This window comes from Dryobates pubescens, chromosome 9, assembly GCF_014839835.1.
Source record: "Dryobates pubescens isolate bDryPub1 chromosome 9, bDryPub1.pri, whole genome shotgun sequence".
Taxonomy (NCBI): Eukaryota; Metazoa; Chordata; class Aves; order Piciformes; family Picidae; genus Dryobates; species Dryobates pubescens.
Window position 1 is genome coordinate 22,844,527 of NC_071620.1, and position 26,825 is coordinate 22,871,351.

Here is a 26,825-nt window from a genome sequence, read left to right on the forward strand (position 1 = left end):
GAGGTTGTGATGCTGTTGACATCTGGCTGTCACTTTGTGACTGTTGTTCTTTCTGTTGTCTTCTATCCCCCAACTACTGCCAATTTTTGTGCTTCTCTTATGCATCTTCCCAACCTGACTCTTACTTGAAATCTGTTTTTAATCCCCTGGCTAAAATGTTTACAGTTTACTCTCCGCTTTTTCCTGTATAGAAGGCTTCTGTGCTGTGGTGTGATCCCAGTGGAAAAGAGATTCATCCATTCTGAGATATGAGAAAGAATGTAGTAATGAAATACTGCTTCATCTTCTTTTTTCTCCATTTATGGTCAAGCATTGCCACCTGCTGATGAGAACTGTTAGGGTAAAAACATAGCACAGGACTAGGATGAGTCTATATTACTACAGGCAACTGATGGTTTTTAACATGTATTTAAGGTATCTCATATGGGTGATCAAATGTCTTTGTATTTCTTTTAGAAGAGCAGGGTGAAAAATTGACCCACCCATCTTCTGGGAACATGCACATGAAGCCAGATATTTAAATGAATTTATTTAAAGTGACTGTTAAGGTAATTATTAATATTTGGAGGTAATATAATCAATTAAAAATGAAAACTATAATTGGAAATGTATTAGAATAAAAGACAATGAAAGCTGTAAAATGTTTCACATTTTTCATAGCATTCATGTGTGGTACAGGCACTGTACTCTTAAGAAGCTTTCAGTTTTACCACTTTTGATTTACAAGTATGCTATGAGAAGAAATAGAATGCCATGTCAATATAATGCAGTATTCTTATGCAGCTGAGCTATGTTTGTTTTCCCTTGAGAGAGAGAAAACCAGGAAAAATATATGCCTCAAACTAGTCAGCTACAGGTTTGTGTAAATCAGTGTGTGTTGCTTCTTGAAGTCGTCCTTGTATCTATTGCATTCTGGCTGTTCATGATTTCAGAATCATGGAAGAAGCTTCTCACAGGTGAATGAGTAAGGATACAGATCTTATTCATCCTGCTGCTTTCAAGGCTTTGTGAGGGAGTGGCATTTTATGATGCAGCAGATTTCTCTGGGATGATTTCTTATTTTTAGCAGAAAATGAGCCAATCAATTCTAGATAGTTTGCACTTGTTTAAGAAACTCCTTTTTGAAATATAGAATGAAAACCAATGTTTGTATTCTGAAATATAGTAGACAGTAAAGTGTAAAGGCATTCAGGAAAAAATAAGAAAGTGAGAATCAGTCACTCACTTAAAGTAGAAAATACAACTTGCATAATAAAAATCGTATATATTTTTACAAAATGAGTTACTTTTGTATTGTTACAAACTAGATTCATGATACTAGGGATACAGCAACATTACTTCAACTGTGCAGTACAGCACAGGTGGCCAATATGATGAGTCCTTTGCAACCTGGCCTACAAAGCCTGATTGTAAGAAATGGCTTTTATTCAGAGCAGACGTCTCATTTCCAAATTAAACACCAATACTGCTGTCCTTTAAACTATCTTCTAATAAGCAAAACAAAATTTTGCTTTTCTGTATCCAATAAATTCACTCTTTTTTCCCTGCAGTGTCTTTAAAAAGGGCTCTGTTTTAGGAAATGTGCTGTGATTTAAAAAGGAGATTTTTGCTTCTCTATGCAACACAAAAAGGGCAGGCAAAAGCCATAGCCGAGGAAATATGGCAGCAAGCAGGGGCCCATGGACTTGAAGCTGATATGCACTGTATGAGTGAAATGGACAAGGTGAGATTCTCCTTGCTGTTTTGAGAAAAAGATTTTCAAAAGATGCATTTTTCTTCATGTGCTCAGGTGGTAGCTGTTAATAACTGTGCAGGCTGAGCACAAGCACCCACCTAGTTTTAAGTTTTTGCTTCTTATGAATCAGTAATTTGGACCAATTCACACACACACTTAATAACCTTCTGTCAAAGGCAGAACAGTATTCTTTGATCTCTCTTCTAATGACAATGCAGTGACTTCTTGAAAACTATTTCTGCAGTAGGAAATGAATTCTGTATTTGCTGGTCACATCTCTTGTAATTAGAAATGATGCATGCTGTTTTTTCTGTTGTTTTTGTGTTGTATTGAGGTCTTGTATCCTGTTAACTGCAGCATGACCCTGAGCTTTTGTGCTGTTTTCTTGAGTTACATAACATATACTCACTTCATTTCACTCCAGATACACTCAAGTTATAGTCTAGAAGAAATAAAAAGCTTTCCTGGAGCAAGGAAGTGGCTTTTTATGTTTTGCTTTTATCAAAGGGTAAGGATCTGAAAGCTGTTGGTGTTTGTAAGTAAAAGCAGCGCAAAGGGTGATGTCCTTCACAAAGCACTTTAAACTGCATGTCTCCAAACACAAACATTAAAAAAAACCCACAAAACCCACAAGCAAATTTTGCTAGCCTGATATTTCATATAAGATGAGCAGAAAATAATGCCTAAAAAAGGGAGGTTTATGCACTTGAACATTTGAGAAGTTTACAAAAATATTTCCCTTTAACAGGTTGTTTTCTTGAAGCTGTGTTGTATGTTGGGTAGCTGGACTTCTGCTATAGAATGGATGTTCACTGTGTAGCAAAGTGTTACAAAGACGTTTATGCAGACAGCAGGGAATAAGAAGATTCTCATTATATTCTTTCATTTCGTTCTTATTGCATTTTGAAAGGTTTGGAGATTGCTTTCAGGAAGGCAGTAATCAGGATACTATCCCTGCCACTTGAATAAATCTGTTTTGTGAAATTTGGCCAGATGACCCAGAGCTATGTGTTATTGATGAGGTAGAAAGATGTGCTGAATTGAGAATGTGAGAACTGAGCATTGAGAAAAAAAGAATTTCTGCAATTTTGTAGACTTTATCACTTAAGCTTTTCTTACCCCTTACTGTAATTGTAGAACTTCCAGAAGCTTATGTGTAATTGGGGAGGGGAAGACAGAGTGGCATAATGACTGAGAGCAAATGCTTGCATTTGGTGGGGCTTCTTGCGAAGTTCTCTGGGTATGTTAGATTGGAGGGTTTGTTCCACAACATACATAGTTCAGAGGTGTGTGTATGTATGCTTTAGGTGAGGAAGTCAGAGGTTTCCATTTTGTCCATATTTTTCAGGTAGAAGGCCTGTCTTTATGCAGCTCTTGGGTTTTTTTCAGACCTCATCATCACTTAAAGGGATTGTTGTAAAGGTCTGTACATGGAATGTATGGCTACAGCATCAATAACCATAATGTGATTGTGGTAGCTTTAGGCTGTACCTTTAAAATTATGGCTTCAACAGTGATTCTGACAGTGATCCTGCTGCCATACAAAAATGGATCAGAAGCACTGGCTGTTCCCTAGTTTCTCTCACCTACACTGTTGTTGAGAAAGGGTCATAAATCTTTGGTTGGTTACGGACTGCTTTTTATGCTGGATGAAAGACTAAAGTGGAAATGAGGTAGGAGCAATAAAACAGGAGGCTAAATGGATATCATCATGGGTCACAGTGCACATAGTTGGCTTTGGATGAGTTATCTGGATAAGCGTGTTTGCCACGATATGTATTGTTCTGTATAAGCCATATCTGGGTATCTGATCCCATCCTCTTCCTTCAGCAGTCATTCAGAGCTTGAGCTTGAGCAGGCTGCTTACCACTGTTGTGTGGCACTGCTGTCCTCAGCTGAAGAGTACTTTTGAAGGAAAGAGAAAGAATGGGACAAAGTTGTAATACTAAAGATATAGGAAGAGGTGGAAGGTAGAGTGAAAAACCTTTATTTCTGTAAGGTTCTTGTTGGCCTAGTGATATGTCAGATCTCCCAGTAAGCCTGATAAATTCAGATTTGACAGTAGTGAAGAAATTCTTCTTGAGGGAAGAGGCTGTCCAGAAGAATGGAATCTCCATGCTTAGAAGTTTTCAAAGTTCAGCTAGGGTTATAGCTGACCTAATGCGGTGTTGGCAATTAGTTGCATTTGGAGCATAGGGTGGAACTAGGTGGCCTCCAGAGGTCACTCTGAAACAAGGTGTCTATGATCCTGTAGAGCTGTGTTTCACACAGGTAGCTGGCTGTGTGATTCAAAACCCATGGCCTGCAGGGATGCTGTGAAACAGCATGTTGTGTGAGTGACCTGATAGACAGCACACTAGCACAGTGCTGCAGCCTGCTGTCAGTGAAAAGATGGAGTAATCAAACACAATGGTTCCTACTTAAGAAATAGGTAATGGTTGCATGAGACCTGAATTTATTGAACTGATACACAATCCCAAGTATAGGCAGTTCTTGTCAGCCTGGTATAATGGAAGTAGCCCCCATAGAACAATGGGAAACGTGAAAGATCAGCATTAGCAAAAGGAAGGAAAATTAATATAGGGCAGGGTGAAGAGGCCAAAATGAATTAAACTGTAGAGCATGGTAATTGATTATCTCAGTTCAGAGCTACCTTAAGTCCTCCAAAACACAAGAGTTTTTTAGTGGCAAAGGCAGATGTAACATGGATGTTATCAGACAGACCCAAATGTTCCCTAATGGAATTCAGAAATGATACCCCTAATTTGCATGTCCACACCCTAGTTTTCTGTGTGGGATTTTGGGGATCGTGACTGTGTGATTGTGATCACATCTACAGAAATACCATTTCTGCTTGACAAAATACTGTAGGAGCTGTGTATTTAAGTGGAGTGCAGTTGTGAAGTATTGTTTTCATGTGTCCTAGCTTGTTCAAGATGCTGGCCTTCAGCATTGTGGTATGGGATCATAGAGTAGTGAGGTTGGAGAGGACTTCCAAGAGGTCATCTGTCAGCTGAGGTCAGAGCAGGTTCCTTAACACTTGGCCAAATCTGGTCTTGAACATTCCAATTGAGATCTTAAGTTGCATCTCCAAAATTACTTGTCATTACTTGAAAAACTTTCTGTAGTTTATTATAGCTAAAATGATATTAAACATTTTTCTGTGTACCTTTGGGATAAGGAAAGGTGGAAGATAATATCTAATGCTACAGGTGGGTATCAAATGGCACCTTGTAACTTGCTCTTTTACTTACAGTATGAGCTGGAAACAGAAAAGGCTCCTGTAGTCATTGTTATTTCCACTACCGGTACCGGAGACCCACCAGACACTGCCCGCAAGTTTGTAAAGAAAATTCAAGACAGGACCTTGCCACCTGATCATTTTGCACATCTCCAGTATGGATTGCTAGGTGATTTAGAATTTTCTATATTATTGTAGCAACTGTCTGGAAGTGATTAATTGATGTTATTTTTTTCTTTTGAAGAGGTTGACTTACTATTTTTAAAGTGATTGTAAAATATTTGTAACATGAACCACATTTTTTTATGTTATGTCACAGAAATCATCTGGATATAAGCTTCCCATTTAATTTTTTTATAGTTTGATTTTCTTTACATGAAAGACACACAACATCTCTGTAATTATCGAAGTTTTTGAAGTGTCAAGTCTTTATGGACTAGATGACTTCACTTGACTTTATGAGTAATTGAGCATTTTTTCTATGCAGAGTGAAAAGCAGCATAAAATGTTAAAAATAAGGTTTTAAGATCATCCTATCCCTTTGCATTCACAATTAGGATTTTTTAAAAATTATTTTGAATATCATACTCATCAGTGGAACTAATGTAACTTCAGGTTAAAGATTTATATGCAAAATACGTATTTGGCAAAATGCATCTGAGTAGGCAAGAAGGAACTATGAAGTTTAATGAGGCCAAGTGTAGGATCTTGCACCTGGGAACACATAACCCAGGAATGCAGTTCAGTTTGGGAGCCACCTGGCTTGGGAGCAGCACTGTGAAGAGGGATCTGGGGATCTTGACAGACAAAAGGCTCGGCATGAGTGAACAGTGTGCTGCGGTGGCAAAGAAAGCCAACAGGATGCTGAGTTGCATTGATAGAGGTATCACAAGCAGGGATAAAGATGTCATTCTCCCACTCTACTCAGCACTGGTCAGACCACACCTTGAGTACTGTGTACAGTTTTGGTCCCCACTACACAAAAAGAATGTGGACAGACTGGAAAGGGCCAAAGAGTAATCAGAGGATTGGGAGACCTGTCATATGAAGGAAGGCTCAGAGAACTGGGTTTGTTCTGCCTTGAGAAGAGAAGGCTTAGGGGAGACCTCATAACCATGTACAAGTACATAAAAGCTGACTATCAAGACGAGGGAGACTCCCTTTTTACAAAGAGTCACATAGTAAAGATGGGGGGTGATGTGCACAAGCTACTACTGGGGAGATGTATATACCTCCTGAGTTCACCAACTCTGACTGATAACAAAAGAGTATATTCTAACAGAACATCTTCATGACTGTTAAAGGGCAGGAAAAGCAGTGCAGTGCAAATAAAGATCTGATTCCTCAGGAGGAGGATGTTGTATCAAATTTCCTTATGCACAATTTCCTACATTTCTTACTTTGTATTGTTTAAAATCATTCCTATGTTTGATTATTTTTTTTCAAGGTTCCAATATTTTGTAATTACTTTTAACACTCTCTCACATAGGTTTTTAACATATATTAACAATTTTAACCTGAAAGTGAGATAATTTCTTCCAGTAATTCACTTGTAGTTTATTGGTTTCACTGTTAAATTATTTCAGTTCCTTACATTTTTCCTGTTAAAGTGTTTTTGTATTTTGTTAAAAGCCTCAAACATTCTTCTGAAATGCGAAATACTGAAAACAATGTGTTTGCAGAGTAATTCTTATATCTGTGAAGGAGGAGCCACCTTTTCAGCTCTATGTTGGACAAACTTTTTTTTCTTTTTCTTAAGGTTGTCAAGTGTCCTGGTAGTATGCATTTTGCTGTATCAGGTTCTTCTGTTTGCCTGCAAGAAAATCCAGTCTTGTCTTTGCAGATTGTTGTGTAGCCTTGGAGGGTGTCTGACATCATTCCTCTTTCCTTGACTTTGCTAGGTCTGGGAGATTCAGAGTACACATTTTTTTGTAATGGTGGGAAGACAGTAGACCGACGACTTCAAGAGCTTGGTGCCCAGCACTTCTATAACACAGGATTAGCAGATGATTGTGTAGGGTAAGAGCTGAATGAGTTTGGATTTTATTTCTTCAAGATGCAGTAATTACATCTGAGTTTGGCTACATTTTTTGAACTCTTTGAAATCAGTTGAACCTGAATAGTCAGTACCTCATAGGAATGAGTCCTGCCTAAGCCCAGTCTGCCTTTTCAATTTCAGTTGCCTTTAAATAAAACTCCATTTTTGAAGTGTGAGCAAACATTTGTAGTAACTGGAAAAATGGAGAGATTTTAGCTGTTTGTCATAGGTTAAATTGAATATTGGCTGCTGTTATTCAAAACCACGCTGCTGTCACATCAGCTTCAAAATGAAAGTGCTGGCTGAAGCAAAGTATTATGGGGCTTGAAGTTCAGGTTGTGACATAAGAGGCTTCCTGTTCTGCTTGCTGCTTTTGAGTTTCATGTTTTGGGTATTGTCTCGTTTCCCCAGGAATAGTGGTGAGACAGTTGGCAGTTGGGTAGCATGCTGGGTTTCTCTTTTTATGCTGTTTTTTCTTTCCTGCATTTTGCTGCACTTTTTCTGCAAGTAGGCTAAACTAAGGTAATTGCGCATTATGTTATCTCATTTTATATTAAACTCTTATTTTATAGCAACTCTATCTCAACCCTGAGTTTTTGTGTGTTACTTTTGCCTCACTTCTGTGTTGGGGGGAAACAGGCAGGTTACAGTGCCTTAACCTGTTACACTGTTTTAGAAACTAAGTGAGAATAAGTGGAGAAGTTTCAAGATGTGTTTCATTTACCAAAACAAAAATAAGTCCAGTTCCCAGTCAAGCAAACCCTAGAAAGCTTTTTCATTTTCTTATCACTTCCATAAAGCAGATTTCTTTTAGAAAAAATAGTAAATCAGTAATAATGACAGAAGAATTATGTAAGAAGGATTTTTTTTGACCGCTGTAAAAAAGCAACTCCCTTCCTGTTCTGGTGGTCTTTCTTGCCAGTAGGCTGCAGTGTTGGTTTATTTATTTGAATTGCAGGTTATATTGGTTCTGTGCATGATGGTTATGATGCTGCTGAACACAAACATTGCCATATCCATAAAACTTGTATCTTATGTTCTAAAATAATAAAAATGGACCATTAGAGTAAGCTACTTATGTTGCTTTTTCCCAATGAAAAGTTGCATATTTTGCTACCATCCCTTCAAGTTCACATCATAAATTTCAATGTAAGGAAATAAAAATGAGGAACTGGAAGAAGAGCAAGGCTATTATACACTTCAGACTCCATAAATTTGCATAGTAGTAATAGCAAATGAAAATACAGTTTTAACAAAAATGTCCTCTTGATAACAGCTGCAGATACATGTTAAAAATGGAAAGTTCTTAGTGTTTTTGGCTTAGGTGGTCTTTTCATTATTTGTAAATTAACAGCCCAGTAAGTCACAATGATTCATCCATTTCTTTCTCCTTATTTTTTGTCTTCCCTTCCCAGTTTGGAATTAGTGGTTGATCCTTGGATTGATGGACTTTGGCTTGCCCTCAAGGAAGCGTTTCTATTGCAGAAAGAAAAAGAAGACATGAGCAGTGCTGTTTCTAGCTCTCTCTCTGCAGCTCCGCCCATTGTGCATGAACTGAACTTAAGCTCACAAGTAGAGAACTTGAAGATAGAAGATGAGGGTGTGAGGTGTTCTGATGTCCTGTCACAGAAACTGGATGACATCTGTCTTGCAGCTCCAGCTATAGACACTGAACCTTCACTTGTTCATTCTGTCCCTCCTGTCTCACAGTCTGCTCTTAATGTTCCTGCCTTGCCATCAGAATATATAGAGGTGCAGTTTCAGGACACCCATGGTGAGGTAAGGACTTCACTTTGCAGGATGAAAAGCTTCCCACTCTGGAAGTAGCATGTGTGCATACTGATACATATGGCTCAAGAGCACAAGTGGATACTTGTATAAAGGAGATACATCCCTCAGCGCAGGAGGGTTTTGAATTTTAAGTGAAAAGTCCATTTATATTGTGAAAGTGTAGTTACCATCATGAGAGTTATTGACACTTATGTCAAGGCGTAATTCAGCTGAATAATTTGTCATTGCAGTGCCACTAACTGAAGAATTAAAACTCTCAGTGGCTTTTGCTAGGTCAGTAAAAACACCTTCCTGTGGGAAGGAGTATAGTATGATTTCTGTTTAAATTTTTAGTATTTTCAAAAAGTCTTTAGAGAGTGTAAAATTGCTCAAAATCCTACTGCATATTTAATAACAGAAACTTTTTGTTGTAAAAACATGATCATAATTTTACTGTTGGAAATGGAAGAAAAACTGTAAATCAAAAGCTGGTGTACTTTTTCTATGAAGCTGTGTTGAACAAAGACCTGCTATGTACAAAGAGAAGAACCAACCTGGGAATTTTCTCTAGTTGGCATATTTAGCATTGAAAATGAGCTTAAAAGCCTGACTCAAAGCATTTCTGGTTGCCTGCCAAAGGGCAGACTTTTTGGTTATCTGTTCAGGGGAGCAGTGAGGTTTTGTGGGAGTCATCTAGTGAGGTTAGTCAGGACCATGAAAGCCAGTTAGTAACTCAGGGCTTTGACACTTTTTCTGTTGAAGGTGCTGATGGTAATGCTGAGGGAATCACTTAATCTAGTTATGTAAGAGAGTGTGAATTCAAAACCTGAATAACTGCTTTTATTCTCAGGCTTGGCTGGTTTTGGTCAGGCTGTGGAATTAAAAAATCCAAATTACTGAAACAAAGATTTACAGGTGCTCCTTGATTAAAGACTAATACTTGGGTTGAAAGTGGTGCTTCAATGGTTAAAAGAGCTGTTTTCTTATTTTAAAGTCATAGCATATGTTCAGACTGATCTCTGAAATAAGTGGATCAGGTTATAATGTTGTCTTGATTCTTCTGTAAACAGAGGAAAAGTAATTTTTTCTTTACCAGAGCAGATTGAAAGATGAATCTCCTAATGTGAATTTCAGTGACAGGTTAAAGAGTATAATCCAGATTTCAGCTATAAAGATGTGTGGTTGTCTTGTGCCGTGGAAGGAATCAAACGAAGGTTTGATTAGTTAGTTGTTGTTTTGTTTTTCCCCGTTGGCACTATTTTTTACGTCGTTGACTAGACCTAGCCAATGAGTAAGTCCCACGTTTGCTGTTGTAAGTAAGAAAGACACAATTCATGTCCTTTTCCGCTATCTAACATTGCAACAACCGTGGATATTTTTTCCGAGCACAGCTGAAATTGGCTTGTTTTGAAGTGCATCTGCTTGAGGTTTGGGTATCTCCAGCAATAGAATCCCTGCCATTTAAAGACGGCTGGGTGCATGGTCTCTCTATTTACTTATATGTTCTATGTCCAGGGCTGTTGAGGTTCAGTGCTGAATTAACAAGATGCTGCTTATTGGCAGCAGGAATAGTCTTCATTTTAAGCCTTTGTGGCAAGTGTAAGATAATACAATTTATCTTAAATCTTGATCTTATGCCTTGAACTTGACTTGGAGGGGAATATAAGTTATCAACCTGATATTATTATCATCTGATGCAGAATAACTTGATCTAGACCAAGCCGTTAATCACCATGTCAAAATTTTAACTTTCAGCTGTTGGTCTCAAGTGATTCTCCTGTCTCCTGTTTTGAAAATAGGAAATCTTCAGAATAACCAAAGTTCTCTTACCAGTAGAATAACTTACTTGCATTTGACAGAGTATTGTTACAGATACATGGTATCTTTCCCACCTATTTTTCAGCTGTATTGATACCAGATTAAGCTCGATGACAATAGCAATGGAGAAATGAGTGCTGTAGTCTGATCAAGTGACAGGCTTTGCAGAGGTTATCTGGAATTATTCTTGGTGCCTGTTTACAATTCTTGGCACACGTTTTTGCTTATATAGAACTGTTGTGGCATAACATGGTATTTTTAGTGGGAACTTTGCTGATTACCTGCAACTGCAACTACCTGAAGGGTGGTTGTGGCCAGGAGGGGGTTGGTCTCTTCTCCTAGGCAACCAGTGCCAGAACAAGAGACACAGTCTCAAGCTTCACCAGGGGAAGTTTAGGCTCGAGGTGAGGAGAAAGTTCTTCACTGAGAGAGCTGTTAGCCATTGGAATGGGCTGCCCAGGGAGGTGGTGGAGTCACCGTCCCTGGAGGTGTTCAAGAGGGGACTGGATGTGGCACTTGGTGCCATGGTCTAGTAGTCATGAGGTCTTGGGTGATAGGTTGGACTTGATGATCTTTGAGGTCTTTTCCAACCTTGTTCATTCTATGATTCTATGAAATTTCAGTATAGTTTTAAAGATTCCTCTTATAAATTGCCTGTAATAATAGCCTCATTTGCACTCCAAAGTCTAAATCTGCAATAATGTTTTTAAACAGTTCTTTCTTCTTGTGTCCATTCATCTTGTAATTAGGCAAGAGTTTTCTGGGTTTTAACATAAATACCATCCTCTAATTGGCTATTTTCAATGTAGCTCTTGAAAAAGGAAATGGCTACCTACATTTGATAGTAGTTTAGGCTTACTAGAGGAGAGGGTTCAAGCCTACTGATCTTTTATAGTTGAATATGTGCTTGTTATCTGTTAGATACCACTTTAAAATATAGAGAAAAAACCTTTTGTATACAGAAGATTCATGTTCTTCCTTATTGTTTTGAATTAATTTCTAAGACTTTCCAAAAAATTGTACCAATTCCTATGTCTCATAGTAAGCTGTCATACAACTGATTTGCATTTTTACTGTAAGTTTTTGTGTCCTCTTTTTCAGAATCCACATCCATCCTCACTGATTTCAGAGGGATCAACCTTTGAAGTGCCAGTTACAAAAGCAGTTCAGCTCACTAGAGAAGATGCGATAAAAACTGCATTGCTCTTAGAGCTTGATGTTGCAGTAAGTTAAAATAAAGGGTGAAATCGTGTGTGTTATGTATAATAACTTGGGGGAAAATATTTGACTGTTCAAAAAAAGAAAAAAATAATTCCCTATACAGTAGAATGTCAGCTTAGGCTGCTCTGTTTTGTAAATGCAAAGCTTGATTTGCTCACTGAAAAATATGACTCCACGAAAGTCAAAACAGAAATGAAGTGTCAAGTTAGTTTATTTGTCATTTCATGGATATTGTATTGAAGGGAATTTGTAGGGGAGAAGGGCAGACAGGGAATACTGAAAACTAGCAATCTTTCAGTTTTTAGGTATACAATTTGAGGAATATTCAGAAACTGAATTGTGACTATTTCATGTGGTAGGTAATCTACACGAGTAATACTTTGACTAGTATAATGAACTGATAAGATTAATTAGCTCTTGAGCACTGTTTCTGCCTCTGGCATTCATTTGCTCTGAGTTGCTAATGTATTACTCAAACTGTCAACCCTGTAATCCTAGGTGTAAAAACTGGTTTAGTTTATTCAGGAAAGATCATCCTATTAATATGTATTTGTTCTCCTCTTGTGTAGACTGCTCAGCAGTTCTTACTAAAGAGTGACTAAATATTTAAGCCAGCTAAGGAAAGATTTTTCTAATTAGTAAGGTTAAACCTGAAAAGAAACAGTGAATGGCTAGTACACAGTAAAAAATTTGTGATTTCATGTGACTGTTATAGTGGGAAGATTGCTGTGAGGATTGGGGATGCTGTAGGGCTTGATTTGTGATACAACTTAATAGAAACCATCTGATATTTTAAAACAGGATATAATCTTTGACTACCAACCCGGAGATGCTTTCTGTATAATGTGTCCCAACAGTGCCAGTGAGGTGGAAGAACTTCTTCGAGTCTTGGGACTTTCTGAAAAAGGAGAGTACTTTGTTTCTGTAAAGGTTAAGCAGGGCACTAAAAAGAAAGGTATGGAGGTCATGAATGAATACTCCTTTCTGTAGTAGTTGTGATCATTTTTATTACTGGGACACAGCTGTGATTTCATGGAGTCCTGTTGGGAGTTAGAGAAATGTGTTAACAAAGAGAGGACCCCCGAATGCTGCTGGTGGTTTTGCCATAGATGAGTTAGTTTCTAACTAGGAACTTGAGCCTGGCACTGGTGTTCATCCATCTCATTCTCCTGTGCTCTTTCATGTTTATGTAGATAAGTCTTTAATCACATTTCCCAACAATTCCTCACTTGAAATTAAAATCCGTCTTTGTACAGCACTTCACATCAATCTATTTCACATACTAAGAGAGTTACACTTGTGAAGCAGAAGACATAGTGCTGGCTCATGGTGCCTTTTAAAAGGCTTGTACATCTATGTGGATCTGTTCTGCTGAGTCTTCTGATTCCATGCTTCACATTGGCTAGATCATTAGAAAACTTAGAATTGCTCCAATTTTTAGGAGTGCTTGTTAATAGAGGGGAAAAAAATATAGATGTTCCTTTTTCCTGGTAAGCATTCCTCTGAGTTTCTTTAAGGTGGAAAGTTTCAACAAAGCCTTATGTAGTTTAGTAATGAAATTTCTTTGAGCACTCATGTATTTGATCTTTTTTCTTCCTACTTTCCTGCTAAGTTTTGAGTTTTCATTTGAAAATTGTCATTGATACTTATTTGGAAGACTGTCTTGATGTTTTGTTTATAGTTTCCTCTAACCAGCTGGGTCTTGAACATACAGAACTGACTGCAGTTTAGTTTTCTTGTATTTCTTGAAGGAACAAGCACTCTGTAATGCTGTTTTTGGAATTTAATAGATGTATGTATTGTGTTTTGTTTTTCTCTCCCTGAATTAGGAGCAGCTTACCCACAACACATTCCTCAAAGAAGCACTCTGAAATTCATTCTAACCTGGTGTCTGGAAATAAGAGCCATTCCCAAAAAGGTGGTTATGTGTTTCTTCTTTTAAAGATAAATCCTTAGCAGTTGTGTGCTTTATGGCCACGTACTGATCTATTCTTTCTGCGTAGTTAGCATGATTCTTTGTGAATGAGGATTGGCAATTTGTATGATGCTGTTTGTTCATTTGAGTACTTTATCTGGCAAGCTATGAAATACTGCAATCTTTATTCTCTCAACAGTACGAGTAGGCAAAGAGAGCTGGCTGTGGAGTATTGCCCAGTTCTGGTTTTAGAACATGCCACCTTTGTTGCCTGTTCAGTGTAGAATGTGTTTTATGTAACTCCATACTCAAAGCTATTGTCTGAAAGCTCAGTGCTTGAGCACACTCAAATTGCTTTCCAGGTATTCTTTTGGAGGAATATATCATGTGATTGCACATCTGATTTGGATGACTTTTCTTTTATGCACTGTGTCTATTTTCACCTTTGTTTTGGAACAAAACTTGTAACTGCTTACATCTGCTTTTTATTTGTTACATCTTACCATCCTCAATTTAATCATTCCTTAAGAAAGCTTGCAATACCATTATGTAGCATAAATTACAGAATAAAACACCATGACAACATTTACATGAATCATTGAATACCATACTTTATTTACAGTAATGTCTTTTAAAACCATATATGATTCCTTTCCTGGCTTCTGGTACTTAGCAGATGCTTTTCTGCCTCGAATTAATTTACCTTATGGAGCTGTTTACTTAACTTAGTGCAAATACATCAATTAGAAAGCCTTTCATAAATTTGGATTTTTTGAGGAAGTTAGTTGTGCGTGTTTATTGGTCTCCTCACTCTGGTGACGCAGGATTTTTTGATCTGCTGGCTGGTCCCAGACGTTAAAACAGTAGTCCCAAAAAGAGAAAGAAAAATGTCAATTTTTCACGGTATGTGAAAGTGGGCGTTAGGAAATAAATTGTATTATTCATTACCCTGTCAGGTGACTGCTTCCTGTCCCCAGGCAAATCAATTTTTTTTTTCCAGCTTTGTGACCATTTTCCCAAATGGACAAGTTTTTTTACCATTCACTCTTCTTTTCTTCCCTGTAGGCATTTTTACGAGCTCTTGTGGAATGTACCAGTGATGCAGGAGAAAAACGGAGGCTTCAAGAGCTTTGCAGCAGACAAGGAGCCTCTGATTATACACGCTTTATTAGAGATTCTAATGTTTGCTTGCTCGATTTACTACATGCTTTTCCAAGCTGTAAACCTTCACTTAACCTGTTAATTGGTAAGTGATTGATTTAGGTTTAATTTAGTTTGGTTTCTGAAAATGCATTAGACTGGATGTTCAGTTTCTGAAGAAAGAGGAACAACTGTTCAGTTTACCGCTTCAGGAATTTTTTGGTATTGATAATGATCAAACTAAAGCTGTTGTTGGGGAGCAAAGCTCTGTTCTCCAGTTTGTAGTCTTTGCCCTTCACTTGGCAAACACTTAGGTATGTACCTATGCTTCAATTGACTGTGGACTGCTCCTGCGCATAAAAAAAGTAAGCACAAGTGTTTTCAGGCGTTCCAGAAACTGTTCATCAACTGCTTTTTTGCATCCCCTGATTTCCCTGCCTGCATGTTCTTTTCTTGCACCTTTACCTGTTGAAACAAAAAGCTTTTCCCAGTATATTTATAGCTACATAATGTCCAGTATGCTCACTGGGTTCCTTAAGTAGGACAGTGAAGGAATTAGACTTAACTGTAACCATCTCAAATATATCTGAAAATACTGGCAGTTATTTTGCAGACTAAAACCCAGAATTTCTTAATGTGAAACAGAAAAAATTGCTTTTTATGTTCTTTTGGTTGTCTTCTCCACACCTACCCCAAAACTCTTCTCCACTTTATACTATGCATTAATTTTCACAATGAAAGCAAAAATGCTTGGCTTTTCAAAGGCTGTATTGTTCACACCACAGCAACTGAACTGAATAAAAGGGAAGTTTTTGAAATGTATATCTCCAAGGAAGTAATGGGTGGACTTAGTGTTGTCTTCAAGTGATTTCACTGAACTAGCTTTTATTAACTCTGACTTGCAACTATTTTCTGCAGCAGAGCATCTTTAAAATATGTCAGGGTGTCCATGTACTGGTTGGAATAGCTGCAAAAGGGTGGTACATGTGGGAAAACAGCTCAAAATGCAGTTAAACTGTATGATACCGTGTTACGCCACTGTATGCTTTCTAGCAGTTCTTTTTGTATTGCTCACTTACTCTCACCATTTTCTACCACACTGTTCACTTAGTAATGTTTGTCTCCTTTTAATATGCCCTTTACCTGAGCCAAAATGGGCAGTCTGCATGCAAGTCATTCCTTTGAAGGAACCAGTGAGTTTGAGCTTTTCTATGAACATACATACATATAAATGTGTGATATATACAGTGGGTTTCTTATTGAAAAAATGCCCATAAACTCCTGTCTCTGTTGTTGTTTTTTTCAGATAGGATTTCAGGTATTTGTACAGGCACTCAGTGGTTCAAAATTGAACTGGCACATCTGCTTCTAGGACTTAATGTATAGAAATTTTCAGACAAACAATTCTTACTCTGAGAACTTTTGAGCTCTTAGATGAAATGTGAGAAAAATCAAATTTCAGATTTCACCTTATCCACTAGCTGCTGGCATCTCTTCTGTGCACCTTACAGTTGTTTTTAGTTGACCAACAACCCCATAAATTAACTGTTGTGACCTCCCTTTATAGGTTCTTTAACAGATGTTCCACAAAATCATGAACTCTATTTTGTATATTTTTTAAAAGTCTGATTTAAAACTTATTTCTAAACCACAAACACTGAATGTTAACAGAGTAATATTAGAAGTAATCTATTTTTAACATAAACATTCTTCTTTTCATTGGGGTGAATCAAATAATAAGAAGGATTTGGGCGTTTTAACTGGTTGTTGTTTGGTTTTTTTCCAGAACATCTTCCTAAATTACAAGCCAGATCCTATTCAGTGTCAAGGTAATGAAATACTCAAATTATATCTCCCTGGTAATTTAAGTATGCTTTGTCCTCAATTTGTGTGTGTGTATGTTACAATCTAAAGTAGTGAGAGAAACGAATGAAAAAAATCTCAGGAAAAAATTATTTAGTCCCTGTTGCAAAAAAACCCAGAGTGACTATTCCAAACATGGATTTTTGAGTGTCTGGGAAGCCTAGTAGAGTAGAACAAGCTCACACATTTGTGAATCTGGTTGGAATTTGGATTCTCTTCTGTGAGCACTGGCTGCTGAGTCTAACCTTGAGATGTTTCCTAATTATCTATCAATATCACAGAGTCAAATGAATTCTGTGAATCTTGATTTAATTGAGTTGGTTTTCACTGTGAATGGACCTGCTGTAAGGTTCTACAGCCATTTCTCAGGTCTTGTGCATTTTTTGTGCTCTTGTCTTTGCAGTTCAAACTTGTATCAGCCAGGAAAACTGTGTTTTGTATTTAATATTGTGGAGTTCCCTGTCTGTCCCACTAGACAAGTCTCACGGAAGGGAGTATGTACAGGGTGGCTTGCTGAGTTAGTGGCACCTCTACTTCACCCCATTAAAAACACTGTGGATACAAAAGGAGGAAGCTTTTCAACGCAAAAGGTATGGCTATTAGCTCTACACTCCTTAACTGTTAAATGTATGCACATTTGAAACAACTGCAGGTTGTTTTTTTCTGTGCTCTGATACAAGTATTTTGGCAATATACACATTCATTTTCTAGTATTACCCTATTTGTAAGGTCACATTCCCTTTTATAACATGTCTAGAACTCTGTTACTAAGTCAGTAAATTTACATTTTACTTGATCCATGAATACCTGAGTTGTGAACCTTACATTGCTGACAGAGTTGTTTCCCACCCCACTCTAGTCCTAAGTGAGTCTTGGAAGGTATTTTCATGAACTAAAATACTACTGTGTAATGAAATGGCTACGACTATTAGTGCTGTGGAAGAGACACACTTGGTCACTTACAGGAAAGGGTGGCAGATAGTAGGGGGCAAATGGTAAAACTCACTTCTTGTCAGATCTTGCAGTTAGCAAAGGCCAAGCTGTTGAATATGTCACAGGGGGCAGCTGTCCATGGTGCTTCTGATGTGCATCACAAATGTTTTGGCGTGGAGGATGTTTTAGAAGCACCACACAGCTGCTCACACAATTCCTCCCCAATCGCTCCCCCAAGTAGGATCGGAAGGAGGAATTGGGAGCAAAACGTAAAACCTCACAGGCTTGAGTTAAGGAGAACAATGACAGCAAAGCAAAGAACACGTGAACAACAGGACTACAACAATAGTGAAAATGATTTATAAAGCAAGTCATGTAAAATGAAACACTTGCACCTGCCTGTGCACCCAAAGCCCAAGACAGAAAATCATCGCTAGCCTGAGACAGAAAACCATCTCATCCCTCACCCATTATATAGTGGCCATGACATTGTATGGTTCAGCTGGGTGTGGCCCCATCAAGAAAATTAAGAAGAAAATTAATCCTCTGCTGGCTGAACCCAGGAAAGTGATAATGATTAAAAATTTGGAATTCTACTATATAGTTAATAGGATGAAAGAATTATTGCCAGTCTAATCTATATTTTATTTTAAAAACTGGAAGCAAGTGTAGAATTTGGTTACAAGAAAACTATGCCAATAATTTGAGATGTTGATCTGGCAAAATGGAAGGGAAAGCCATACAAATGAGCTTCATTTTTTTAAAAACTGACTCAGAAGTCTAACTGAATTAACATGTGCATCATACCTCTTATTCCAGTATCCATATCTTTATTTAAGATGTGATTGTTTTGCAGTATATTAAAGATCAAACATGAAAAAGAGGTGGAGTTAAAAAAAAAATGCAAACTGAGCCTGAATAAAATTTGAAAGTATTTGTATCTGCTGTGCAAGTTAGAATTCAGCCTAGATAAATATGCAGCAGTACACATAGATTGAAGAAATACATGGAATACCAACTCAAAATAGATGAGTGTGATCTTATGCAAAAATACCTTAACTGAAAACACTTTACAGTATAAATGTTCCCCATTTGCAGTATTTTTAAAGGAATGATGAGTTTGGAATCATTAATAGGGAAGATAGACTCCTAAATCAAGCACAGTTCAAAGTAGTAAGTATAACAGAAATATAAATACTGCTCCTCCACCAGCAAGAATTACACTATTTTTTTTATCATTATGAAATCAGAAAAATAATCCTCTTTAATGGTGTGGTACCTATAGTGAAGTAAGTTATAAGAAATGAGCAGTGGTGAACCACTCAGATTTACAGAACAGAGTTTAAGTAACTTTGCTCAGTGCTTCACTCCTTCCTTAAACTTCTAAGTAAATTCAAATCCTTTCATAATTCATGTACAAAATAAATCAGATGTTCACTTATGACTTTAATGGATGAAGCTCTGCTGTAGCTTCTGTTGAGTCTTGAATAATCTTTTAAAGTTTTAAAAACAGCAATCTCTTATTCTCTATATATTGTGTTAGCCATACAGCAGAGAGGAGTTGTTAGAGCTCCAAAGAAAGTTAAACTTCTTTCAAACAGAGGTCTGAAAATCAGAATTAGAGTTTAGCAGTGGAATGATATAAACCATTTTCAAGGTCGTTGAGCACCCATGTGCATTTTTTGGACCTCAAGCTTCCATGAAAGTTAAGAAAGCAAGCTCAGTATCAGTAGGCTATAAACAAATCCTCACCTCCATTGGAATATTTTTGGATGTCCACAATGTTAAAACCGGTTAATTGCCTATAAAGCAATAAAGTAGCTCTACTTCCCTTTGAGCACCAAATCCAAACTTTGAATTCTGTAACAGTATTCCCCAAATTTATTGTGCAGCCAATTTTAATAGTATTGCCTGCTTAGAAAAGACTTAAAATCGAGTCCAACTATAATGTAGCATTTCCCTGTACACAGCTGTCATACCATATTCAGATTTGATTTGATTGTGATTTTTCATATTCAGATAGTTGTGTGGTTTTCCCTAGTTTTCCTCCAGAGGGATTAATGGGTTTGTAAATATAGTATGAAATTTTATCCTAACTTTGTGTGTTATTATAATTAATCTCTATGTAAATATCCTGAAGATTCTGAGAATTTCATTGTATTTTCATTGCTTAAGAATATTTTTTCATTGTATTCTATCTAATTTTATTTTAGATAACTATTTTTGCTCGTCCAAACAATACTTTCCACTTACCGGCAGACCCATCTGTCCCACTCATGATGGTTGGTCCAGGAACAGGAATTGCACCATTTATTGGTTTCCTGCAGCATAGGTATGTACTGGATTGTTACCTGGAAAGCAACCTTTTGATGTTGAACAAAATGCAGCCTCAGGTTTTGAGTAGAAATGCAGTTTAATTTTTTCACTTTTTCCCACAGTAGTGTGCTGAAATAGTGTTACTGGTTTTTAATGAGTAGTGCTTTTGTATTTGTTTTTTAAATCAATAAAACTTACACTTTCATTTGACTGTACTTAATCTCCATAGTAGATACATGAGGAACTGGGTGAACCGTAGAAACAGTAATAAGAAATCAAATCCTTTATCTCTGTTGCTAGTGGAAGTTCTGTAAGTACTTTTTAGAAACAGTATTGATTAGCGTAAGTTTGGGTTTCAAAATCTGTTTCCTTCATAAGTGGCATCTATATTAGAAACCTTATCATGATGAAACCAGGTTTTCTCCCACATCTCCTTATTTATGTGTGTTTTCACATTTTGATGTTTTAAGATGAGGAGCTTGCCCTTCAACTGGGCAGTTGTTTTGGGGTTTGTGGGTTTTTGTTTGAGGCAAGGCAGATCCCTACTTTTTCCCCTCCAACCTGAGCAGTGTAAGTTTTCAAGGCAGAGAGCTGTGTATTCAGCAAGTGACAGATACACAATGTGATCGTTTGAAGGAAACAAAGAATGGGAAGAGTGGAGTTTCTGGGTGGGAATGGTTGCCAGTTTTATAGGTAATCAATATATATCAATCCTATGTGGTTTATTAGTTCCTGCAAGATAGTAGTGTCTTGGTCCAGAGAAGGAAAGAGACTCAGTTCTTTTGAATATTCCCATGTTAGGAAATTAGAGGCACAAGCGAGGCCAAAGTATCAACAGCGAGGCTATTTATTAACAGAATAAAGTGGACAGAACAGAAGAAGGGAGAGAGAAAAAAATAAAATGGAGAGGGAGAAGAGGGAGAGAGAATTGGAAAGGAATTAAGTTACCAACCCCCAAGACAGTTTGGATCTGTGGAGGAAGGGTGCTGCCGCTTTGGTGTAGAGAAGATGTCATCCTTGTTGGCTGTCCTGTCCTCTGCTGGAGGAGGGAAGGAGGGCCTCAAGTCAAGCTATGCAGAGAAGACTGTGACCACACTGCTTAAAGCTAGTTGCATGTTTACAAGGTTAACAGCTTGGCCAAAGACTCTTCTGATCCCTGTCTTCTTCTTGTGACCAGCAGTGTGCACAGGTGGCCAAGAAGGCCAATGGCATCCTGGCCAATATCAGGAATAGTGTGGCCAGCAGGAGCAAGGAAGCCATTCTGCCCCTGCACTCAGCACTGGTTAGGGCACAACTTGAGTCCTGTGTCCAGTTCTGGGCCCCTCAGTTTAGGAAAGATGTTGAGTTGCTGGAACGTGTCCAGAGAAGGGCAACAAAGCTGGGGAGGGGTTTGGAGCACAAGCCCTGTGAGGAGCAGCTGAGGGAGCTGGGTTTGCTTATCCCGGAGAAGAGGAGGCTCAGGGGAGACCTTATTGGTACCTACAACTACCTGAAGTGAGGCTGTAGCCAGGTGGGGGTCGGTCTCTTCTCCCAAGCAGCCTGTGACAGGAGGAGAGGACACAGTCTCAAGCTGTACCAGGGAAGGTTTAGACCAGATGTTAGGAAGAAATTCTTCACAGAAAGAGTGATTGGCCATTGGAAGGGGCTGCTCAGGGAGGTGGTGGAGTCACCATCACTGGAAGTGTATGAGACTGTATGAGGCACTTGGTGCCATGGTTTAGTTGATTAGATGGTGTTGGATGATAGGTTGGACTCAATGATCTCAGAAGTCTTTTCCATCCTGGTATATTCTGTATTCTGAGATCCCGAAGTCCAAGTCCTTCTCTGAGCAGCCTCTTCAGCTCCATGAGTTGTAGCAGGCAGAACTTATGACTTGGAGAGAGGGTTCCTTCTGGTCTGCTGCTTCCAGGCTGCATGGTGATGTCTTTTTTCCTTCTCCTGAGCAGGCATTGCTCAGATCTTTTATACAGTTTTTTAGGTAAATGTCCAGGTGGTGAATCCATTGTCTTTTGCACCATCCTCCCTTTCCAGGGTAGCTGACAGGTAGAGAGGACCTTGTCTATGCACATTCCAGAGGCTCGTTAGCCAGTGGCGTCTGCCCAATACACATCAGCTATTGTCTGGTCCAGTAGCAGAGATGATTTTATCTTTGTTGGTTCACATCAAGAGAGAGAAAATTTAGTCTCTTACAAGTAGTTTCTTGCATCTTTTAACATTTTTTTTCAAAACACTTTTTATTTGAGAGAAAAGTGAAATTTTGCAATTATGTTTCTGGCTCTATGCTTCTGCTTTAACCAAATCATAATACGCAATCCTTACTACTTAACTCCCAAATATAGCTTTATCTCTCAAAAGTATTTTGCATTTTATTTTAAAGGATTCATAGCATTTCATAAACATTTGATCAATGATAAAATCTCTCTGAAAATGTAATTTGAAAGTTGAAGCAAAAACTCATCTAAAGTAATGCCTTCTTCATTATTTCAAGAAAATACAGTAACTCTTCTGATAATCTGATAGTAAATAGATTGTTATTCATAAAGTCCAGCAGGTTTCTACAGCTAAATGGAAAGCATGCTAAGACTGCTTTGAGTTTTCCCAGATGTTTTCACAGGCCTTCCAATGAAGGACAAAGGGTAGCGATCTCCTTATTCAGCAGGCAGGAATGTTTCATGCAGTTTGAAAGTGTCAATCTTGACCATTCCAATATGAAACTGTGGCAAAAATCCTCATTTAAAGTTGATTGATTTTGTGCTGGGCCAAAAGTGAGTATTCAGGAAAATCAAATAAGGACTGTTTGACTGTGATTTACTTTAACTTGTTTCACATTTCTGCCAATACAGAGGTTCATCAAAGCATTAATTTAAATGAGAATTAGGTTATAGACATTTTAGATTCTGCACTTGGTAGAACAGGAGTGAATTTTTAAAATTTATTTATTTTGTCTCTGTAGGGAGAAGCTCAGAGAAGAGCATCCTGATTGGCAATTTGGAGAGACGTGGCTGTTTTTTGGTTGTCGGCATCAGGATCGAGACTATTTGTTCAAGCGAGTTCACTATTTAGCATTCATTTTATATTCTTGAGGCAATGCTTATCATTGAGCCATTACTAACAGTTTCTGTTGCCTTTCAGAGATGAGCTCAGACGTTTTCTTGAAAACGGCACATTGACTCATCTTAAGGTTTGTTTCTCAAGAGATTCTTCAACTTCAGAAGTAGCCCCACCTAAATATGTGCAAGATGTCATCAGGCTTCATGCTAAGGAAGTTACCAGAGTCCTGCTGAAAGAGAAAGGTTACTTCTATATATGTGGGTGAGTAGAATGGAGATGGACTGTCTCAGAGAGAGAACAGTTATCAGAAGTTTGAGGCTTTGAAAACAATTAGAGATGTCTGAAGAAAGTGCCAATAGGACACTGAAAGCACCTTACTGGAATGCGATTTTCATTAGTGGGTTCATTTTTTCTAATAATATCTTGACAGTGTAACCACATGTAACCACTTGTAATCACTCAGTTCCACTGATTGCTTTAGTCACTTAGTATTTCCTTTTCTTTTTTAGTATTCAGTTAAGGTCTAGTTTCTGTCAAGGCAGAGCTATCTGAATACTCGAGTGAGAATCTTGACATGCAGTGTACAAGCTATGCTTTTGTTTGGGTTGGTTTTTGAATGCCTCTTTTCCAATATTATCTTGCTTTTGCAGCTGTTGAAAAAAATACATTACTATGCATTACCCTTCTCTTTTTTTTTCTCTCTTTTTCTTAGGGATAAGAAGCACATGGCTGATGGTGTAAGTGATGCTGTAGTGGACATTTTCAGCATGGAAACAGAAGGTGACAAATTGGAAGCAATGAAAATCCTGGCCATGCTTCGAGAGGCAAACCGATATTTGCAGGATGTTTGGAGCTAAACATTTAACTTTTTCTGTACCTTTGCAACACAAAAGATTTTTTTTCATGCCTGTTTTTAACTAAAGGTTATTATTAAAAGTGTCTGTAGTCACCCAAACCTTAACTGTCTTAATTGACATTTCAAGGAGGAATATGAAACCTTTTAAACAACAAGAAGTAACAGTGCTCTTTGAAGTGTATGAGAGTTTAATGATGTTACAGAATGGACTGTCTTAGTGCCTTGATTCTCTCATTTTAAGATTGGTTTAATATAGAAAGTAAAAACATATGCACTTGTACAACTGTATGCTTACATCTTGTATTTTTTTCTGTAACACATAGGTCAAGAAGCTACAGAGTAAGTATGTTACACACTGATCCATGCATCATCAAGTACATTACTAACTTGCCAAAATTTATTTGAACACTGCCTAGATACTTCCTGAGAGTATTCACATCTTTTTCAGCTTCCAAAACTGCCAAAATGAATGAATGTTCAGAATGTTGCACACAAAGTTTACTGCAGAATTTCAAGTCTGAAGTTTTAAGTACTTAGCATTTTTCATTCCATCATGTGTAGAAGTTTTGCTGCACTCCATGCTAATCCTTACTACATTTTCTTGCATAATTATTTTGAAATTATTTTCATTTCTATCTCCAGAATGTTTGTGGTTTAATTTATGAGCAAACTTACCGGTTTTAGATGATAGTATTTCTGTGCAGTTGAGAATAGAGATATTTTGTCAAGACTCTGTGCTTGGCTAAAGTAGTGTCTGTGGTAGATACGATATCAGGCACCTGAAGACTTCTTTTTTAAAAATACCTTTGTCACCACATTGCCGTAGACAATTTTAAATGTATCTGATTCTCAGTTCCTCTGCCTGAATAGACACATTCAGATGCAGCTCTATGTGGTGCTGAGTTGCACGTAAATACCATTTATATTCAATCCATTATTCTGTAGGGTTTTATTTTTTTAAGGACACTAAAAACTTAACTTTGAGTGTAATAGTTCACATGAAGTCATATGCCTGTACGTACTCTCATTGCATGTTCATGTTCTGGTGCAACCATTATTGATATATCTCTTATATAAAAGGGACTTTTTTTTTTAGCAGCTCTGTCATCCTGTGTCTCAAACTGATAGCTTCAATTTTTTTCATCCTCTTCAAATGGGAATTTTATGCCTCCAAGTCTGACTCCCCTCCATTTAACACTTCACCAAAACTCAGCCTGGTAGCCTTAATTTCAGTGTTTATATAATAAATGACAGTCTTTCTATGATAAATAATGACAAAATATTTTCAGTGTTCTTTTCTGCTCTGATTTTTGTGATGTTGTGGAGGAATGAAGATGAGACAATCACTGCAATCCTACTGGAAGAACAATACATTGTAAAAATTATGGTGTACAAGTTCTGGTCAGTTACCATGAATTGAGAGATGAATCTATGTTGGTAGAATAGTATGAGCAACTGTTTTGGATATGAAAATGGAGCTAGTTGATACAGTGGTCTAACATAAAGACTAAATATAAGCTATTTTAATGAATCTTGAGCCTGCTCTTCATTGAAGAAAATGTACAAGTATAAAACATACTCAGTATTATTAGTGTTGCCTACCACAAAGAAAGGAAAATACTTTTAAATTGATGGGAAAAGCAATGTGTCAATTTGTTTCGTCTCAAGGCCCTATGCAAATATGGCTTATATTGAAAAAAAGTTTTATACAAATGCAAATTAGTCTTGAAAAGTCTATTCAGCACCACTACAAATTACATTTACTTTCATTAGTATTTGAATAAATGCTCCCCTTCTGGTGGGAAGTTTGTTACACTGACAAAGCACTCAAAGCCGCTTGTGCTTATTAACGAAAAAAAGGTTCTGCGGCTGATTTGAAAACAGCAGTTTTGTAATGCTTCATCAGTCGGGGATATTAATTTCTAATCTGCTTTTAACTCTATGGCTTAGGTGATTAATGCATTCTATTGTAACTGGGTAGGAGGCAGAAGGGCTGTTTCCTGTACTTTATCCTCAGTGGTGGGACAATGGCGGTTTTTAGTTGTCGCTCTGGCCTCCTGAGAAAACAGTGTTGGCTGCCCTTGATTTATGAACATTGCTGAGCAAACTTTCAAACACATGAAGAAACGCAACAAATTTAGTTCATATAAATCTCACTAGCTGTAAAGGCTTTTGTGGAGTTACGCATTATGAGCTGACATTGCAGTCAAAATACAGGGGAATCTGTGTATTTTGTAAATAGGCTATTATCCAGTGTTTCAATTTGCGTATTCAACATGGATTGCAAGTTGACTCTATCTTATCTTTGTAAGATCATGATGATCAGGGAGGTTCCTGAGGTATGGAAGAAAGCATATGTTACTCCTGTGATCAAGATGGACCATGAGGAAGATCTGAACAGCTGCAGGCTGATAAGATTCACCTTGATCCCTGGGAAGGTGATGGGCCAGATCCTGCTAGAAACCATTTCTAAGGGTGAAATGGTAACCTGGGTTAGTCATTTTGAATAATGACGGATATGTGGGAATAGCACCTGACCAGTGTGGTAAGCTTCTAAAATAAAAAGTCTTTCTTGCTGTAGCAGAGGAGAGCAGTAGATGTCATCTGATCTCAGTTGCGGTGCTGCTTTTAACACTATCTTATGGGTGGAATGCATCTAAAGTAAACAGCGAGGTTGATTGAAAAGTGGCTGAACTGCTTGTCTCCAGTGGTTATTAGCTCAGCTAATCCAGCCAGTCACTAGTGTGCCCAGGGGAACAGCATTGGTCCAGCCCTGTTTAGCATCTTCATTATGACCTGCACAATGGGGCAGGGTGCATTCTCAGAAAGTTGGTAGATGTTCCAGAAGAAGGGGTGCACTAGTGGTTGATGAGTGTGCTGCCTTTTAGAAGGACCCTGACCAGCTGCAGTGCAAAGCCAACAAGAAAA

General features: G+C 37.8%; 1 protein-coding gene across 1 annotated transcript; it reads left to right on the forward strand.

Moving 5' to 3' along the window:
* The first annotated feature begins 473 nt into the window (after window positions 1–473).
* MTRR (5-methyltetrahydrofolate-homocysteine methyltransferase reductase) lies at window positions 474–23,975 on the forward strand. Its single transcript, XM_054164310.1, has 15 exons — window positions 474–548; window positions 1,551–1,723; window positions 4,992–5,145; window positions 6,878–6,995; window positions 8,430–8,793; window positions 11,704–11,826; window positions 12,625–12,778; window positions 13,653–13,741; window positions 14,804–14,984; window positions 16,665–16,707; window positions 17,145–17,331; window positions 19,888–20,006; window positions 22,944–23,036; window positions 23,123–23,302; window positions 23,754–23,975. The coding sequence occupies exons 2-15, from the start codon at window positions 1,580–1,582 to the stop codon at window positions 23,896–23,898; spliced, it is 2,094 nt and encodes a 697-aa protein (XP_054020285.1). The 5' UTR covers window positions 474–548; window positions 1,551–1,579; the 3' UTR covers window positions 23,899–23,975.
* The last annotated feature ends 2,850 nt before the right edge of the window (window positions 23,976–26,825 follow it).